The 17,262-nt window shown below is 56.5% G+C and overlaps 4 protein-coding genes across 6 annotated transcripts in view; 2 read left to right on the forward strand and 2 right to left on the reverse strand.

Annotated features, from left to right (window-relative positions):
• The window catches only part of ZC3H18 (zinc finger CCCH-type containing 18), a 43,355-nt gene extending 41,665 nt beyond the window's left edge, over positions 1–1,690 (forward strand). For all 3 annotated transcript variants that reach the window (XM_086847945.1, XM_086847946.1, XM_023934475.2), the window contains one exon: positions 712–1,690. In XM_086847945.1, coding sequence (XP_086704071.1) covers positions 712–910 — 199 coding nt within the window. In that variant the 3' untranslated portion in view covers positions 911–1,690. The remainder of the gene's footprint in view (positions 1–711) is intronic.
• IL17C (interleukin 17C) lies at positions 1,177–8,492 on the forward strand. Its single transcript, XM_086848201.1, has 3 exons — positions 1,177–1,230; positions 7,459–8,033; positions 8,144–8,492. The coding sequence occupies exons 1-3, from the start codon at positions 1,177–1,179 to the stop codon at positions 8,406–8,408; spliced, it is 894 nt and encodes a 297-aa protein (XP_086704327.1). The 3' UTR covers positions 8,409–8,492.
• Positions 8,493–9,500: 1,008 nt separating this feature from the next.
• CYBA (cytochrome b-245 alpha chain) lies at positions 9,501–13,427 on the reverse strand. The gene is made up of 6 exons (XM_086848076.1): positions 13,026–13,427; positions 12,330–12,399; positions 11,146–11,220; positions 10,877–10,960; positions 10,721–10,802; positions 9,501–10,482 (listed from the first exon to the last, which is right to left on the reverse strand). Exons 1-6 carry the CDS (start codon positions 13,081–13,083, stop codon positions 10,303–10,305), a joined length of 549 nt encoding a protein of 182 aa, XP_086704202.1. The 5' UTR covers positions 13,084–13,427; the 3' UTR covers positions 9,501–10,302.
• A 444-nt stretch (positions 13,428–13,871) lies between these two features.
• MVD (mevalonate diphosphate decarboxylase) lies at positions 13,872–17,229 on the reverse strand. The gene is made up of 10 exons (XM_086848063.1): positions 17,109–17,229; positions 16,508–16,578; positions 16,290–16,404; positions 16,079–16,222; positions 15,637–15,836; positions 15,479–15,553; positions 14,945–15,163; positions 14,752–14,867; positions 14,564–14,672; positions 13,872–14,109 (listed from the first exon to the last, which is right to left on the reverse strand). The coding sequence occupies exons 1-10, from the start codon at positions 17,176–17,178 to the stop codon at positions 14,029–14,031; spliced, it is 1,200 nt and encodes a 399-aa protein (XP_086704189.1). The 5' UTR covers positions 17,179–17,229; the 3' UTR covers positions 13,872–14,028.
• Positions 17,230–17,262: the final 33 nt, after the last annotated feature.

Below are 17,262 nucleotides of genomic sequence, written 5' to 3' on the forward strand. Positions count from 1 at the left end.
CTCACATGTGTCACCTGCATGGGACAGAGCGATGACAGCCCTGGATTTGCGCCAGGTGCCTGGTGCCCAGCTCAGCCAAATTCCTGTCAGGCTGTGCCTGCTGCAGCGCTGGGAATATCCCAGTGCAGGGCTGGGTCTGTGCCTCTGGGGGCTCGAGGGCTGTGGATCCTCTCCAAGGATCTCTGGGAGCAAACACCACAGGGAAGGGGATGAAGGATTGGGGATTGAGGGGATGCTCCAGGGCTGCTCTTCCCTCTGGGTCTCACTGCAGCCACACGAACTGGTACTCAGTTTAATCCTGAGAATCCCCAAGGAATAATTGGCTTTTTACTGTTGCAGCCAGTTTTCAACCCAAGGCCTCCTCCCATCTCCTCTTTTCTCCCACCTGCTCCTGGAGCCATGGGTTAGATGTGGCACTTCTGATATTTTAGTTTAGCTGAGAAATTGGAGAAATCCTTCCCTGTGAGGGTGGGGAAGGCCTGGCAGCTGTGGCTGCCCCTGGGTCCCTGGAAGCGCCCAAGGCCAGGCTGGACCAACCTGGGCTAGTGCAAGGTGTCCCTGGGCATGGAAAGAGATGTTTTTAAGATCCTTTCCCACACAAATCCCACGATTCCAGCGTGGTTTAACATGAGCTCAACACACTTGGAATTCCAGCAGAGCCTTTGGGATGCTCCCAGCTCCTCTGACTCCCACCTCCCTCTCTCCCTGCAGGAAACGCCAGCTGTCCCCTCAATCCAAGAGCTCCAGCAAAGTCACCAGTGTGCCGGGCAAGGGCTCAGAGCCGGGTCCTGCGGCTGCCAAGGGCAGCAAATCCAGCACCCTGTCCCGGCGGGAGGAGCTCCTGAAGCAGCTCAAGGCGGTGGAAGACGCCATCGCCCGCAAACGGGCCAAAATCCCAGGAAAAGTATAGTGGGCCGTGCCCCTGTAGTGACTGTTGATGTTTTTATAAATAGTGGAAAACAAAAAAAAAAAAAATAACAAAAAAAAAAAAAACAAAAACAAAAAAAGGCGGCCGCTTTGGGATTTTGCAGTTCCTCGTCTTCATTTTGGCCGCGGTTCTTTTTAAAAAAAAAAACACAAACAAAAAAACAAACCCCACACAACACACACCAAACAAAGAAAGAAACAAAAATTAAGGAAGTTTTTTTTTTTTGGCCAGCCAGGAAAAGGCTGGCGATGAACGGCTCCGGGAGGGAGCCGTGTAAATTGTGCACAGAGGACTCCGGCCCCGTGGGTGCTCCCACTCCTCCTGTGTCCCCTCTCCTCTTTGCTAGCCTCCAGTTGTATTCTCCTAGTTAGCCCTGCTGTGTGTTGAGTGTCTTCAGCAATGCAGTTCTAGTCCCGTGTGCCGAGAGAGCCGAAAACTGCTGTGAACTGCTGGCAACACCCCTCCTCCCCCAGGAAAAGAAATATATATATATATATATTCCTGCCTCAGTCCCCTCGGGAATGACCTGTCGTTTCTTTGGAGCAGGGGATCGGTTCAGTTGATTTCCCAGGAGCCCTGCAGGTGTTGTGGGCGTGTCTGTCTGCCAGGAGGGCCCTTCTTCCTTTAATTTTTCTGTTTTGTTTTGGTTTTTTCTTTTTTTTTTTTCTTTTTTTTTTCTTTTTTTTTTTCTTTTTTTTTCTTTTTTTTTTTTTTTTTTTTGGAGGGATCTCCCTGAAATAAAATATTTTGATAACCAATTTTACTTTTTCCTACTCTTCTCTGCATCTCCCTTGCCCTGGGGTGGGGAAGGGCTGTAGCCCCCTCACTTTGGGGGTTTTTGGGGTGTGAGCAGCTCCGTGGGGCTGGAAAAGCTGAATTTCCTTGGGGAGAAACCAGTGTGAAACCAGTGTGAAACCAGTGTGAAACCAGTATCCCACTGGTGAGTGATTGCCCTGCCTGGAAAAGTCAGGGGGTCCCTCTGAAGAGTCCCCCGAATTTGGGGAGCAGCATTTGGGAGCTCTGAGGGTCCCCATGGACTTCCCAGGCTCCTCATTCCCAGTATGGAACCAGTATCCTACTGGTGTGAGGTGTCTGGGGGTGCCCCTGACAAACCCCTCTCCTTCAGAGAACAATTTTTGGGATCCCTGGAATCCCCTACCCATGGAATTCCTTAACTCCTGGAATTCCTTAACCCCTGGAATTCCTGTCCCCTGGAATTCCTTAACCCATGGAATTCCTTAACTCCTGAAATTCCTTAACCCCTGGAATTCCTTAACCCATGGAATTCCTTAACTCATGGAATTCCTTAACTCCTGGAATTCCTTAACTCCTGGAATTCCTGTCCCCTGGAATTCCTTAACTCCTGGAATTCCTTAACCCCTGGAATTCCCTACCCCTGGAATTCCTGTCCCCTGGAATTCCCTATCCCCTAGGATTCCCTGTCCCCTGGAATTCCCTGTCCCTGGAATTCCCCATCCTCCAGCCCTTGTTCCCGGTGTGACCCCAGTGTCCCGCTGGTGCTGGCAGAGGCCACCGGGCCATCCCGGAGCGGCGCTGGCAGCCCTGGAGCCCTTCCCAAGGTTGCCCAATTTGGGATTTCTGCCCGGGAGTGCGATCCCGGTGATCTCACGGTGCCGGTGACACAAGAGCGGGATGCCCGTCCCCGTGTCACCAGGGCAGCCCGTGTCACCCCTTCCCACCTCCCTCCCCAAATTCTGGAGCTGTTTCTCCCGGATTTTCGGCTGCAGAGTTCAAAAGGAAGTGCCGGCCCGCGGGAGGAGGAAGGAACCTGGAGCTGGAGTTTCCAGGTGTGTGCACATCACCTGCCCGGCCCTATAAAAAGGCGGCGGCGGCGGCGGCGCTGCCACTCGGCAGCTTCATCCCTGGGGCTGCACTTCCCAGGGCTTCCCCCAAATTCTGCCGCGTTCCCCAAATTCGGGAGCGTTCCCTGCCAAACACCCCCCACCCCCCAAATTTTGGCGTGGTCCCTCGACACCCGGCTGATGGTAACGTGGGGTTTGGGGGGGCTGGGGGATGTTGGGGGGAGAGGGGAGAGTGTGGGGTGTGAGTGTGGTGTGTGTCATGTGTAGGGTACTCTGGGTGTGTTACACACCCTGAGCACGGCTCTGCGTGGGTGTAATTTATGTGTGTGTAATTTACGTGTGTGTGTAAGTTATGTGTGTGTGTAATTTATGTGTGTAATTTATGTGTGTGTAAGTTATGTGTGCAATTTATGTGTGTGTGTAATTTATGTATGTGTGTAATTTATGTGTGTGTGTAATTTATGTGTGTAATTTATGTGTGTGTAATTTATGTATGTGTGTAATTTATGTGTGTGTGTAATTTATGTGTGTAATTTATGTGTGTGTAATATATGTGTGTGTAATATATGTGTGTGTGTAATTTATGTCTGTGTAATTTGTGTGTGTAGTTTATGTGTCAGTAATTTACGTGTGTGTAATTTATGTGTCGGTAATTTATGTGTGTGTGTAATTTATGTGTGTGTAATATATGTGTGTGTAATATGTGTGTGTGTAACTTATGTATGTGTAATTTATGTGTGTGTAATTTATGTATGTGTGTGTAATTTATGTATGTGTGTAATTTATGTGTGTCTGTAATTTATGTGTGTGTAATTTATGTGTGTGTGTGTAATTTATGTGTGTGTAATTTATGTATGTGTGTGTAATTTATGTGTGTGTGTAATTTATGTGTGTGTAATTTATGTGTCGGTAATTTATGTGTGTGTGTTACCCTGAGCACCGCTCTGGGTGTTTATTATGTGTGTGTGTAATTTATGTGTGTGTAATTTGTGTGTGTGTTACACACCTTGTGCATAGCTCTGGGTGTTTATTATGTGTGTGTGTAATTTATGTATGTGTGTGTGTAATTTATGTGTGTGTGTGTAATTTATGTGTCTGTAATTTATGTGTGTGTAATATATGTGTGTGTAATTTATGTGTAGGTAATTTGTGTGTGTGTAGTTTATATGTGTGTGTAATTTATGTGTAATTTGTGTGTGTATTTTAAGTGTGTTACAGACCATATGCACAGCTCTGTGTATTTTGTGTGTGTGTATTTTGTGTGTGTTTATTTTGTGTGTGTTTTTGTGTATGTGTGTAATTTATGTGTAATTTGTGTGTGTGTATTTTCTGTGTGTACAATTTGTGTGTGTGTAATTTGTGTGTGTAATTTATGTGTAATTTGTGTGTGTGTATTTTAAGTGTGTTACAGACCATATGCACAGCTCTGTGTATTTTGTGTGTGTGTTGCACACCCTGAGCCCAGCAGTGCGGGTGTTTTCCCGCCTGTGTCCGTGCTGTTCCCGTGTGTGTGTGTCTGTGTGTCCATGTGTCCGTGTGTCCGTGCTCTTCCCATATGTGTGTCCCTGTGTCCGTGTGTCACTGTGTCCATATGTCTGTGCCATTCCCGTGTGTGTGTCCGTGCTGTTCCCGTGTGTCCATGTGTGTGTCCGTGTGTCCGTGTGTCCGTGCTGTTCCCATGTCCGTGTGTCCATGCTGTTCCTGTGTGTGTATCTGTGTGTCTGTGTGTCCATGCTGTTCTCGTGTATCTGTGTGTCTGTGTGTCTGTGCTGTTTCCATGTGTCCATGTTTCCGTCTGTCTGTGCCGTTCCCATGTGTGTGTCCGTGTGTCCGTGTGTGTCCGTGTGTCCGTGTGTGTCCGTGTGTCCGTGTGTCTGTGTGTCGGTGTGTCCGTGTGTCCGTGCTGTTCCCATGTGTGTCTGTGTGTCAGTGTGTCCGTGCTGTTCCCATGTGTGTCTGTGTGTCCGTGTGTCCATGCTGTTCCCGTGTGTCCGTGTGTCCGTGTGTCTGTGTGTCCGTGTGTCCGTGCTGTTCCCGTGTGTCCGTGTGTCCGTGTGTCCGTGCTGTTCCCGCCTGTTGCCAGCGCTCCCCCAGCCAGGGTGCGATGCTGCGGGTGTGAGCACACCTGGTCACTGCTGCCCGGAGTTCCTGTACATTTCTGGGTGTTCATATGTGTCAATATACAGAAATATATGTTTGTTTGTTTATTTATTCTAATAGATTTATATATTATATATTATATATTATATATTATATATTATATATTATATATTATATATTATATATTTATATATTATGCATTTATAGTATATATATATCTATACATATTATATTTTATATATTATGTATTTTATATTTCTATATTACATATCTATATTTCTATATTACATATTTATATATTATATATTTATATATTAAGTTATTATAACATATATTAAATAAATTAATTCATATTTCTTTTATAAATATATATTTATATCCATGTATTTGTATTATTTATATGTATATGTATATGTATATGTATATGTATATGTATATGTATATGTATATGTATATTTATTTAGAATTTATTTCTATTTATTTTATTTATTTAGAAATGTACATAGATATCAAAATCTATATATAGAAATATATAGAATATATGTCAATATAGGAATATATAGAGAACTTATATACATAAAGAAATTTATAAAGAGATATATACAGATATAGAAATATATAGAAATATATATAGATATAGAAATATATAGATACAATATATATAGATATAGAAATATATACAGAATTTATACAGATATAGAAATATATATAGATATAGAATTATATACATTTCTGTATCTGAATAGCTATCTATAGATAGCTAAAATATAGATATATTGATATATATATAAATATATAGAGAGATATAGAGATAGAGAGATAGAGAGATATAGAGATATAGAGATATATCTAGCTACCTATAGATATATTGATATAGAGATATATAAAGATATAGATAGATATATATCTAGCTACCTATAGATATATTGAGATATATAGAGATATAGATATACAGATATCTATAAATATATAGATATAGATACAGATATCTTTAAATATATTGATATATAGATATATATAGCTATAGATAGCATGGTATAGACACAGACCCAGATATAAATAAAGACAGATTTATGGATATCCAGATAGAGACACACAGAGATATACAGAGATGATCTACAGATATCCACATACAGATAAGAATACACAGACACTATACATTAGTATCTATATATTTATATATATATTAGTATCTGTGTATTTTTATTTGTATGTGGATATCTGTATCACTATATGTCTATATATATATCTATATCTATCTATATATCTATATATCTATATATCCATATATCTATATATCCATATATCTATATACCTATATACCTATATATCTATATATCTATATATCTATATATCTATATACCTATATATCTATATATCTATATCTAGGCAGATCTCTAGCCATATACAGATTATCCATACAGGGAGACATGTGGAAATAGTTATTAATAATATAATATATAATATATAATATATAATATATAATATATAATATATAATATATAATATATAATATATAATATATAATATATAGTATATAATATATAATATATGATATATGATATATGATATATGATATATGATATATGATATATAACATATAATATATAATAGTTATTATCAATATTAATATTAATTATATAATAGTTATTTGGATAATATTAGCTAATTAGCTAATAGATGTTGGATAATGTTTGGATATTGTGGCACACGGTGCCCGGGCGCTGCGGCTGCACAATCGCACCCTGGGGAGGGCTCTGCTGGATCCCTGCGTGTCAAACAGTGCTGGCTGTGTGTGTGGCACTGGCACTGTCACTGTCACTGTGTGTGTGGCACTGTCACTGTCACTGTCACCGTCACTGTGTGTGTGGCACTGGCACTGTCACTGTCACTGTCACTGTCACTGTCACTGTGTGTGTGGCACTGTCACTGTCACCGTCACTGTGTGTGTGGCACTGTCACTGTCACTGTCACTGTCACCGTCACTGTGTGTGTGGCACTGTCACTGTCACTGTCACTGTCACCGTCACTGTCACCGTGTGTGTGGCACTGTCACTGTCACTGTCACCGTCACTGTGTGTGTGTGTGGCTCTGTCACTGTCACTGTCACTGTGTGTGTGGCACTGTCACTGTCACTGTCACCGTCACTGTCACAATGTGTGTGGCACTGGCACTGTCACTGTCACTGTCACCGTCACTGTGTGTGTGTGTCGCTGTCACTGCTACTGTGTGTGTGTGGCTGTCACTACCACTGTCACTGTCACTGTGTGTGTGTGGCACTGTCACTGTGTGTGTGTGGCACTGTCACTGTCACTGTGTGTGTGTGTGTCACTGGCACTGACACTGTCACTGTGTGTGTGTGTCTGTCCCCGTGGCTGTCACTGTCACTGTGTGTGTGTGGCGCTATCACTGTCACTGTGTGTCATTGTCACTGTGTGTGTGTGTCACTGGCACTGACACTGTCACTGTGTGCCAGTGACAGTGCCAGTGTGCGTGTGTGTGTGTGTGTGTGCTGTCCCTGCAGCTGTCACTGTCACTTTGTGTGTGTGCCTGCCCCCATGGCAGTCACTGCCACTGTCACTGTGTGTGTGTGTGCAGTCCCTGTAGCTGTCACTGTCACTGTCGCTGTCACTGTGTGTGCGCGCCTGTGGCCGTGGCTGTCACTGTGACTGTCACTGTGTGTGCCTATCCCCACTGGTGTCACTGTCTCTGTGTGTCCCTGCGGGTGTCACTGTCGCTGCTATCCCCACAGGTCTGTCACTGTCCCTGTGTGTCCCCTGGCCGGTCACTGTCCCTGTGTGTCCCCGCAGGTCTGTCACTGTCCCTGTGTGTCCCCTGGCCGGTCACTGTCCCTGTGTGTCCCCGCAGGTCTGGCTGGCTGTCCTGGCCGTGCTGGCGGCTCTGGGGCAGTGCCGGGGGCTGCGGCGCTCCGGGGGCGGCTCCGCTGCCTCCGCCGTGCGCTGCTACAGCGGGGCCGAGCTGGGTGCCGAGGCTCCGGCGCAGCTGCTGGCGCGGAGGCTGCGCTGGGCCCGGCAGGTGTCGGTGCAGCTGGTGCCGCAGCTGGAGCTGCCGGAGAGCGGCGGGGCCCGGCGGCAGCGCCCGCCCGCCTGCCCCGCGCTGTCCCTGCGGGCCGGGCTCCGCAGCGAGCCCCACGAGCGCTCCATCTCCCCGTGGCGCTACCGGTGAGTGCCGCCCGCTGCCCGAGCCCCTCGGCCGGCTCCCCTCCCTCCCTCACCGCCGAGCGAGTGCCCGAGCTGCCGGCGCGAGGGAAGGTGTCGCCGTGTCCCCGCAGCATCGACGAGGACGAGAACCGCTACCCCCGCAAGCTGGCCTTCGCAGAGTGCCTGTGCAGCGGCTGCGTGGACGTGAAAACCGGCCGGGAGACGAGCTCGCTCAACTCGGTGACCATCCAGCAGACCATGCTGGTGCTGCGGCGCAAGCCCTGCCCGCGGCCCGCGGGGCTGGGGCTGGTCACGCTGGAGGTGGAATACATCCGAGTGCCCGTGGGCTGCACCTGCGTCCTGCCCCGCACCGCCAGCTCAGCCCTGCCCCGGTGACCGTGTCACCGCCCCCGCCCGTGCTTGTTTTAGAGCACCCGAGCCCGCCGGGGTGTCCCCTCCCCTGGTTATTTATGAGTTATTTATAAGCCTTGCTGCCGGGGGGCTTTTGGTACCCCCTATTTATTGCTGACCCCCCCCCCCCCCGCCCAGCCACGGCTGTGACTCCAGGGCCAGCATCGCCCCACGGTGCTCGAGGCCCCCCGGCCGGACCCTGTGAGTGCTGCTGAGACACTCACTGGTTATTTATTCCCCCAAAAAGCTATTTATTGTCTCCTCTCTAGTGCTATTTAATGCTGCAAATAAAAGCCAAGAAGCCCTGGCACAGTGGTCGCTCTGCTCCCGGCCGGGGCAGTGTTGGGATGATGTTGGGATGATGTTGGGATGATGTTGGGATTTGGGACAGGCACATCCACGGGCGGTGCCCGGCTGTGGGACAGCCCTCACTGGGCAGAGCACCCGTGCAGCAGGGCAGGAGGAACCGGGAGGTGATGGGGAGGCTGGCAGGGCACGGGGGTGCCCCACACCCCCAGCCCCGGGAGGACCCAGCCCTGGCACCCCGACACCCACACCTTTCCCATGGCTCTGCCCCCGGGCACCACGGCCCACAGAGCTGGTGCCACCTGCCAGGGCCACTCCACCTGTGCTGGCAGCACCTAGAGGGGCCCTGGGCCACCTGCACCCCTTGAGGGGCCAGGGTCTGCGTGGGGAGGGGGCAGAGGGGGGCCTGGAGCAGCTGCTGATCCCAGTGGGATCAAGGATTTGGCACCCACATCACACCGGGGAACTTCCCACACCCACGAGTGGGACTGGGAAGGGAAATGCTCCCCACATTCCCTGCTGGGGGCTATCCCAGGTTTTGGGGGCTCCTTTGGGATTCACTGTGCAGCTCCCAGTTCCACCCCACTGTTGGCTCCATAAGGATTTTGGGAGGGGACCCTGCCCTGGCCGTACTCTGCACATCTACATCCTGGATTTGCCCATAATTGCACTGTTTGTCCTCAAAACACCTCCCCAGTCCTGTCCCAGCCACCCCAGGAGCAGGCCAGGAAAGGGAGGATTCCCCCTGCAGCAGGAGCCAGGGGCAGCCAGTGCCTTTCCCACTTTTTATTGCAACAGCAACTGCAGAAATGACAAAAACCAGGGAGAGCCGGAGCAGAGCTGCCTGATCCCCCCCAGGGCGCAGGGGATTCCCTGAGAGCTGGAGTTCCACAGGGATTTGGGGATCCCCCAGGAAACTGGGGGGTTCTTGGAGAGTTGGGACCCTCAGGGAGCTGAGCTCGTCCAGGGATTTGGGGTTTCCCAGGAGCTGAGGAGCCCCTGGCAACAGGAGACTCAGAGGGAGCTGAGAATCCCCAAGGATTTGGGGCACCCTTAGGAGCTGGGAAGTCTTTGGGAGCTGCAGATCCCACAGGAAACTGGACATCCTTGGGGGTTTGGGGTGGTCCAGGAGCTGGGGAGCTCCTGGGAGCTGGACACTCCATAGGGAGTTGAGCAGCCCCAGGGATTTGGGAATCTCCAGAAGTTGAGAAGCCCCCAGAGGCTGGAAACCCCCCAGGGAGCATCACATGCATGGCAATTTGGGAGCTGAGCATCTTTGGGGATTTGGGGACCCCTAGGAGATGGAGATCCTGCAGGGAGCTGAGCATTGCTGGGGGTCTGGTGATGCCCAGGAGCTGGGGACCCCACAGCATCACTGGGGAATCCCTTGGGGAGCCCAGGGGGATTTAATGATCCCAGGGATCTGAGCATCACCAGGAGCTGGGGACCCACACCAAGGAGCTCAGCTCCCCCAGGGTTTTGGGGATCCCCAGGAGCCCCTTCCCTGCAGCGGATCCAGGAGCAGCTGGGAAGCAGGAGCAGGAGCAGGGCAGTGGGGCAGGAGGATCCCCCATCATTCTGCCTCCACAGGGATGGGGTTCACCTGCCCCCCCACCTCCGGCTGCTTCTTGCGGGCATCGGGGGGAGGTCGGGGCGGGGGGTTGCTGGGGGGCTGCTTGATGGTGCCCCCCACTTGTGGCCGCTCCCGGGGCTTCTGCTCGATGGGTCTCCACTCCTCCCCTCGAACTGCAGCCTGTGGGATGGGCAACAGTGCCAAGGAACAACCCCCAGCCCAAAAAAGGTGTTTGGGGCAGGGAAAGCACAGCTGGGACCAGAGTGGGGGGAAAGGAGGATGTGACTCCACCCCGAACGGGACAGGGTTTTCCTGCAGCCCAGTCTGGGAATGCTCTTGGAATTCACACAGAAGTACAGGTCCATGGGTTTAGGGGTGCCTCCTGCTCCCAGCCCCCCAAAAGCCCCTCTGCACTCACCAGCAGGTAGATGCCGCTGGCGATGCCCAGGCAGACGGTGCCGAGGATGGTGGAGAGGAGGAATCCGGCAGGGACAGCCAGGCTGTGACAGAGATTTGGTGCTCAGGGGGAGCTGGGGGGGCTCAGCCCCCAGTCCCGACCCCGCACCCCACTCACGCGGCATGAAGGATGGCTCGGACGTAATAATTCCTGGTGAGGGGCCCGAACAGCTTCACCACGGCTGTCAGGTACTTCTGGCCACTGCAGGGGGACAGCAGGGGGTCACAGGGGCTGTCCCCACCCTGGGGGGACACCCAGCCTCCAGGGACCCCCATCTCTGCCAGCATCACCCCAAGGAATCCCCCCCCCGTGCCACCCAGCTCTGCTCCCGCATCCCCGTGTTTGGGGGTACCAGGACCCGGCTGCAGGGGGGACACAGCACTCACCACCTCTCCATGGTGGAGCCCTTTTTCCGCTTGCTCCTGGGATATTCCAGCAGGCAGACCAGGACGCCTGCCGCGCTGCCGGAGCGTCAGGGAAAAGGCAGAATGGGACCGGGAACGGCCCCAAGGAACCGGGAACGGCCCCAGGGAACCGGGAATGGCCCCAGGGAACCAGGAATGGCCCCAGGGAACCGGGAATGGCCCCAAGGAACCGGGAACGGCCCCAGGGAACCGGGAACGGCCCCAGGGAACCGGGAACGGCCCCAGGGAGCCGGGAATGGACCCAGGGAGCCGGGAACGGCCCCAAGGAACCGGGAACGGCCCCAGGGAACCGGGAATGGCCCCAAGGAACCGGGAACGGCCCCAGGGAACCGGGAACGGCCCCAAGGAACCGGGAACGGCCCCAAGGAACCGGGAATGGCCCCAAGGAACCGGGAATGGCCCCAGGGAACCGGGAACGGCCCCAGGGAACCGGGAACGGCCCCAGGGAACCGGGAATGGCCCCAGGGAACCGGGAACGGCCCCAGGGAACCGGGAATGGCCCCAAAGAACCGGGAACGGCCCCAAGGAACCGGGAATGGCCCCGAGGAACCGGGAATGGCCCCAGGGAACCGGGAATGGCCCCAAGGAACTGGGAATGGTCCCAAAGAACCGGGAATGGCCCCAGGGAACCGGGAATGGCCCCGAGGAACCGGGAATGGCCCCAGGGAACCGGGAATGGCCCCAAGGAACTGGGAATGGTCCCAAAGAACCGGGAATGGCCCCAGGGAACCGGGAATGGCCCCGAGGAACCGGGAATGGCCCCAAAGAACCGGGAATGGCCCCAGGGAACCGGGAATGGCCCCAGGGAACTGGGAATGGCCCCAGGGAACCGGGAATGGCCCCAGGGAACCGGGCCCCAAGGAACCGGGAACGACCCCAGGGAACCGGGAATGGCCCCAGGGAACCGGGAACGGCCCCGAGGAACCGGGAACGGCCCCAGGGAACCGGGAATGGCCCCAGGGAACCGGGAATGGCCCCAGGGAACAACCCGCATCCCAAAAAGGGGTTTGTGTAGGGCAGGGAAAGCACGGCAGGGACCAGCGTTGGGAGGTAAGGATGTGACCCCGGCCCGTTCACGCCTCCCATCCCGATCGGGACGGGGCTTTCCCGCAGCCCAGCCCCGGGAATGCTGTCGGGAAGGATACATGGAATACGCCGCGAAGTACCAGCCCTTGAACTGCCCCGCCACGGCCACGATGCCGCCCGTCAGCAGGACTGCGGGAACAGGGATGGAGGGGTCACACCGGGACTACCGACCCCAACCCGGGACACAACCCCCCAGACCAGGACACCGACCCTCAGCCTGGGATACAGCCCCCAGCTCGGGATGTGCCTCCCCCAGACCCCGGACACAGCCCCCCGCAAACCCCCAGAGTGGGGTTTTGTCCCGGGGGACACTCGGGACCCCCCGGATTCGGGAGGGGAACCGGGGGTTCCGTGGTCCCAAGGACTCCGACATGCGGGATGCGGGGCAGATGCTGCGGGCGGGACCCCCGGCTCAGGGGACTCCGGGGCCCCGGGGGAGGTTTTTGGCCTCGTGGCCGGAGGAGAGCGGAGGAGGAGACGACGGAACCCAGAGGGCAGAGGAGGAAGAGAAAAGGAGGAAGCGGAGGCTCCAGCCCCGCTGGGCCGGGACTTCCCGGCACCTCCCGCCCGCCCCCCCCAGCCCGGTGGCACCGGGACCCCCCTCCCCTTCCCCGGGCCCGTGTCTGGGGGCACCCCCGGGGCTCGGCATCCCCAGCCCGCCGGGCGCTCACTCCCTGCAGAGCCCGGGGACTTTCCGAAGTGTCCGGGGCGCCTCCGCCCGCCCAGCCCGGGCCCCCCCAGCCCCCCGTACTCACTGAGCCCGGCGGCGAGCGCCTGCTCGTTCGCCCACATGGCCCACTCGATCTGCCCCATGGCCCGAGCGCCTTCGGCTACTCCCGGCTCCGCTCGGTTCGGCCCGAGCGCCTTCGGCTACTCCCGGCTCCGCTCGGTTCGGACCGAGCGCCTTCGGTTATCCCCGGTTCCGCTCGGTTCCGCCCGAGCGCCTTCGGCTATCCCGGCGCGGTCCGGTTCGGCTCAGCGCAGAGAGTTGGGCTCTGCTCGGATCGTACCGCCCGGTGGGGTTCGGTTGCTTTGCCCGGTGGAGCTCGGCTGGGCCCGGCCCGTCCCGGTTCGGCTCCGCTCGGCCGGTCCCGACCCGGAAGGTGGGTGAGGCGCTACCACCGCTGACCACGCCCCCTCCACATTAACCACGCCCCTCCTCACAGGCCACGCCCACACAGGGACCCGGCAGCGGCCCGGGGCCACCCCGGGGTCACAGGACATGGAGGGGACAGGGATGGCGCGGGGGGACAGGGACAGGCCGGTCCGGGGGGACAGCACTAACAACAGCGGCCATGCGGGGGGACAGGATCCGTGTCCTGCAGGGACATCTGAAGGACACGGGACACGGTCAGTCCTGCAAGGGACAGGGAGGGGACAGGGGATGTGCGATGTGCAAGGGACAGGGGCCATGTGGAAGGATGAGTGACAACCTGGGGGCATCAGGGACAGGAGATGCCCCACAAGGGACGCAGGGGTCGTGTGGGGTGACAGGGCCGTGCAGAGGAGCAGCTCAGCCCCAGGGACTGTCCCCATCTCCTGTCCCCGTTTTGGCTGGCGCTGTTCCCCCCCAGCAGCACACACAGAACCCGAAACACAACTGGAACAGGAGCCCTCTATTTCCGTACAAAAGATTAAAACCCAGCCCCGGGGTCGCATCCTGCCCCAGGGCTGGGGAGGATGCAGCAGGCCCGGCTCAGGGTCCTGAGGCCCGCTGGTGGCAGAGTCCCCCCAGCGTGTCCCCGAGTGTCACCGGGGTCAGGCGCGGCTCCGGGGCAGCCCATCCGCTCCCAGGAGGTGCTGGCTGGGGTCATCCACGAGCTGGGGACCAGGGCCAGGCTGTGGGGCAGGACACGGCTCAGGGACACTGGGGAGCCCCACTGCCTGCAGGGCCACCCCCGCTGTGGGCAGGGGGCACCTCAGGGCCCCACGGACCCCAAAAGGTCACCCCATGGGTTGTGCCAGTGGGAATATGTCCAGAAATGGGTCCTGCACACCCACCCGGGGATGGGGACAGGGATGGGGTCCCTCACACACAGCCCTGGGGATGGGGACAGGGCCCTGCACACCCACCCGGGGATGGGAACAGGAATGGGGTCCCTCACACACAGCCCTGGGGATGGGGACAGGGTGTTACGCACTCCCTTAGGAACTGGGACAGGGATGGGGTCCTGGACACCCCTGGGGACAGCAGTGGGGTCCCACACCCCCACGGGGGCAGGGATGGGGTCAGAACCCCCCCAGAGAGGCCGTGTCCTCCCGGTCCCACTCCCCCAGCCCCCCTGCCCCTCACCTTGGTGTGCAGGATGTACTGGACAGCCCCCGGCACAGGCTCACTGACCACGGCGGCCACCAGCTCCTGGGACAGCACGGCCGAGCCCACGGGCAGCCCCCGCACAAACCTGTGGCACAGCGAGCGCTCAGTCCCCACGTCCCCAGCAGCCCCACACCCTCCCCCAGTAAGAAGTGAGATTCCCTTACTGGTCCCCGTTGGTGCTGGGGGGGAAGCTGCGCCTCACCACCTCCACAAACTCGGCCACGGCCTCGTCCAGCAGGAAGATGACGGCGTTGGGGCCGGCGTCAAAGGTGTAGGCGACCTGTGGTGGCATTGTGGGGACGTGGGGACCTGGGGAAGGGCCAGGGTGCTGTGACACGCCCGGGGCCCCGCTGGTACCTTGGTGTGGCCGTGGTGGGCGTTGTAGCGATGTGCCAGCGCGATGATGTGGCGCGACACGTCCGTGAGGTAGAAGATGGGCGGGAAGGTGTCGAGGCAGGTGGCGTGGAACTGGTTGCTGTCCCTCATGGCCAGCTGGCCAAAGCCCTCAAAGTCCCGCTCCCGGATGTGCCGCATCATCTGGGCCAGGCGCTCGGGGACCACCACCTCTGCCCGGTGCTGTCACACCAGGGGGGTCACCATCAATCCACGGCAGGTGGGTCGTGGTCACCCCAGGCAGGCTGTGGCCACCCCAGTCTAGTGACATCCACGGCAGCAGGGTCACAGCTACCCCAATTCAGTGACATCCACAACGGGTGGGTTGTGGGCACCCTGAATTCGGTGATACCCACAGCAGGAAGGTCACTGTCACCCCAATTTGGTGACACCCACAGCACCGTGACCCTTTGGGTGTCACTGCACAGTCTCCAGCCCCGTTCCAAGGGAAGAGGACCCTGTCCCTGCCTGGGAAGGACAAGTCCTGTGTCCCCCTACCTTCAGCAGGGGACTGGTCTCCACACTGGTCTGCATCCCCGCCGTGCTCCCCACCGGCTTCTTCTCCCCACTGACCTGGGGGGACACAGACAGTGGGACACTCCCCTCCTGAACCCCCAAGTCCCAAACCCCACCCAAATGCCCTGCCAGCCCCTCACCACCAGGACAAGGACACGGAGCTCCGGCCAATGTGTCTCGGGGGCCACTTGGAGGGCCAGGCTGTCGGTGCCATCGGGGCGTTCCCCGCGCTGCCACTGCACGAAGCCCCCGAACATGCTGCGACAGGCACTGCCCGAGCCCCGCCGGGCCACCTCGGACAGCTCCTCCTCCAGCCCATAGAGCCGGGCCAGCGCTGACACTGCGGGGACAGGCAGAGGGACACACCCCTGTCACCCCTCCTGCTGCTGCCACCGAGCCAGGCCAGCGCTGACACTGCGGGGACAGGCAGAGGGGACACCCCTGTCACCTCTCCTGCTGCTGCCACCGAGCCAGGCCAGCCAGGGAACAGAGGGGACACCCCCACCACCCCTGTCACCCCCTGGCAGAGCCCTCCATGCCATACTGCCACAGGAGGGGACAGGTCACAGCAAGGGGACGCACCCAGGCAGGCGTAGCCGGCGGCAGACGAGGCGAGCCCGGCGGCAGTGGGGAAGTTGTTCTCGGAGGCAATGTGGATTTTGTAGGAAAGGCTGAGCGTGGCCGTGTCCTCACCACCCCCGCGGCGCTTCCGGGCCAGGCGCCGCACTGCAGGGACAGCAGGGTCAGGGGACACCGGGGACACCGGGGACAGCCCTGGGCAGGGGACGCTCACCCTCGCGCAGACAGGCCTGGACCCGCGGGTGCCCCACGTCCGCCTCCTTCCCGTTGAGCCACAGCCGGTCCTCCGTGAAATCCCGGCTGGCGGCCGCCGTCGTGGTGGTCTTGAGCTGTGGGGAGAGAGCGAGGGGGCTCAGCACACCTGGACAGCCGATCCTAAACCTGATCCTGATCCTGATCCTGATCCTGATCCTGATCCTGATGCTGACCCACCTGGTCCTGGTGCAGCGTCACGCTCAGGGAGGAGTTGATGGGCAGGATGAGGTCAGTGTCTCGCTTGCCCCCTGCAAGAGAGCACGGCATGGCATGGCTTGGAATGGCATGGAATGGCATGGAACAGTTTTGAATGGCACTGATGGACACAGCAAAGCATGGCATGACAGCGCCGAGAATGGCATGGGACAGCTTGGAATGTCATGGCACCGCCAAGAATGGCATGGCACCGCCAGGAATGGCATGGCACCGCCAGGAATGGCATGGGACAGCCAGGAATGGCATGGCACAGCCAGGAATGGCATGGCACGGCTAGGAGTGGCACGGAACAGTTTGGAATGGCACTGATGGACACAGCAAAGCATGGCATGACAGCGCCGAGAATGGCATGGGACAGCCAGGAATGGCATGGGACAGCCAGGAATGGCATGGCACCGCCAGGAATGGCACTGACAGGAATGGCACGCCATGGAATAGCTTGGAATGGCACGGCTAGGAATTGCAGTGCAGTACGGCCTGGCCCGACACGGCCGGACCTGGCCCACCCAGCACAGCCCGGAATCGGTGCCGCCGCCCCCGGCCCGTGTCCCCCGGCACTCACAGTACTTGATGACCGCGATGTTCACGGGGGCCGTGCAGGTGGCCATGGCCAGCCCGCGCTCCGCCGCCATCGTCGCCGCCGCCGCCCAGGCCCCGCCCCCGCGCCATGCACGTGATCGTGGCCTGTGGGCGGTCCCGCCTCGCCATTGGTCGAG

The sequence above is a fragment of the Cyanistes caeruleus genome, chromosome 12 (assembly GCF_971803275.1).
Source record: "Cyanistes caeruleus chromosome 12, bCyaCae1.hap1.1, whole genome shotgun sequence".
In the NCBI taxonomy this organism is placed as follows: Eukaryota; Metazoa; Chordata; class Aves; order Passeriformes; family Paridae; genus Cyanistes; species Cyanistes caeruleus.

What these genes read in the sequence shown, in the direction of transcription:
- IL17C (XM_086848201.1), top strand. Translation starts at nt 1,177, where the DNA reads ATGAACGGCTCCGGGAGGGAGCCGTGTAAATTGTGCACAGAGGACTCC. An exon ending in GCACAGAGGACTCCGGCCCC is followed by an intron (nt 1,231 to 7,458) that starts GTGGGTGCTCCC and finishes CAGTCCCTGTAG; the next exon opens with CTGTCACTGTCACTGTCGCT. An exon ending in ATCTCCCCGTGGCGCTACCG is followed by an intron (nt 8,034 to 8,143) that starts GTGAGTGCCGCC and finishes GTGTCCCCGCAG; the next exon opens with CATCGACGAGGACGAGAACC.
- MVD (XM_086848063.1), bottom strand. Translation starts at nt 17,178, where the DNA reads ATGGCGGCGGAGCGCGGGCTGGCCATGGCCACCTGCACGGCCCCCGTG. An exon ending in CATCGCGGTCATCAAGTACT is followed by an intron (nt 16,579 to 17,108) that starts GTGAGTGCCGGG and finishes GCTCTCTTGCAG; the next exon opens with GGGGCAAGCGAGACACTGAC. An exon ending in TCCGTGTCCTTGTCCTGGTG is followed by an intron (nt 15,554 to 15,636) that starts GTGAGGGGCTGG and finishes GTGTCCCCCCAG; the next exon opens with GTCAGTGGGGAGAAGAAGCC.
- CYBA (XM_086848076.1), bottom strand. Translation starts at nt 13,083, where the DNA reads ATGGGGCAGATCGAGTGGGCCATGTGGGCGAACGAGCAGGCGCTCGCC. An exon ending in GGCGCTCGCCGCCGGGCTCA is followed by an intron (nt 12,400 to 13,025) that starts GTGAGTACGGGG and finishes CTGTTCCCGCAG; the next exon opens with TCCTGCTGACGGGCGGCATC. An exon ending in CCAGCGGCATCTACCTGCTG is followed by an intron (nt 10,483 to 10,720) that starts GTGAGTGCAGAG and finishes CCCATCCCACAG; the next exon opens with GCTGCAGTTCGAGGGGAGGA.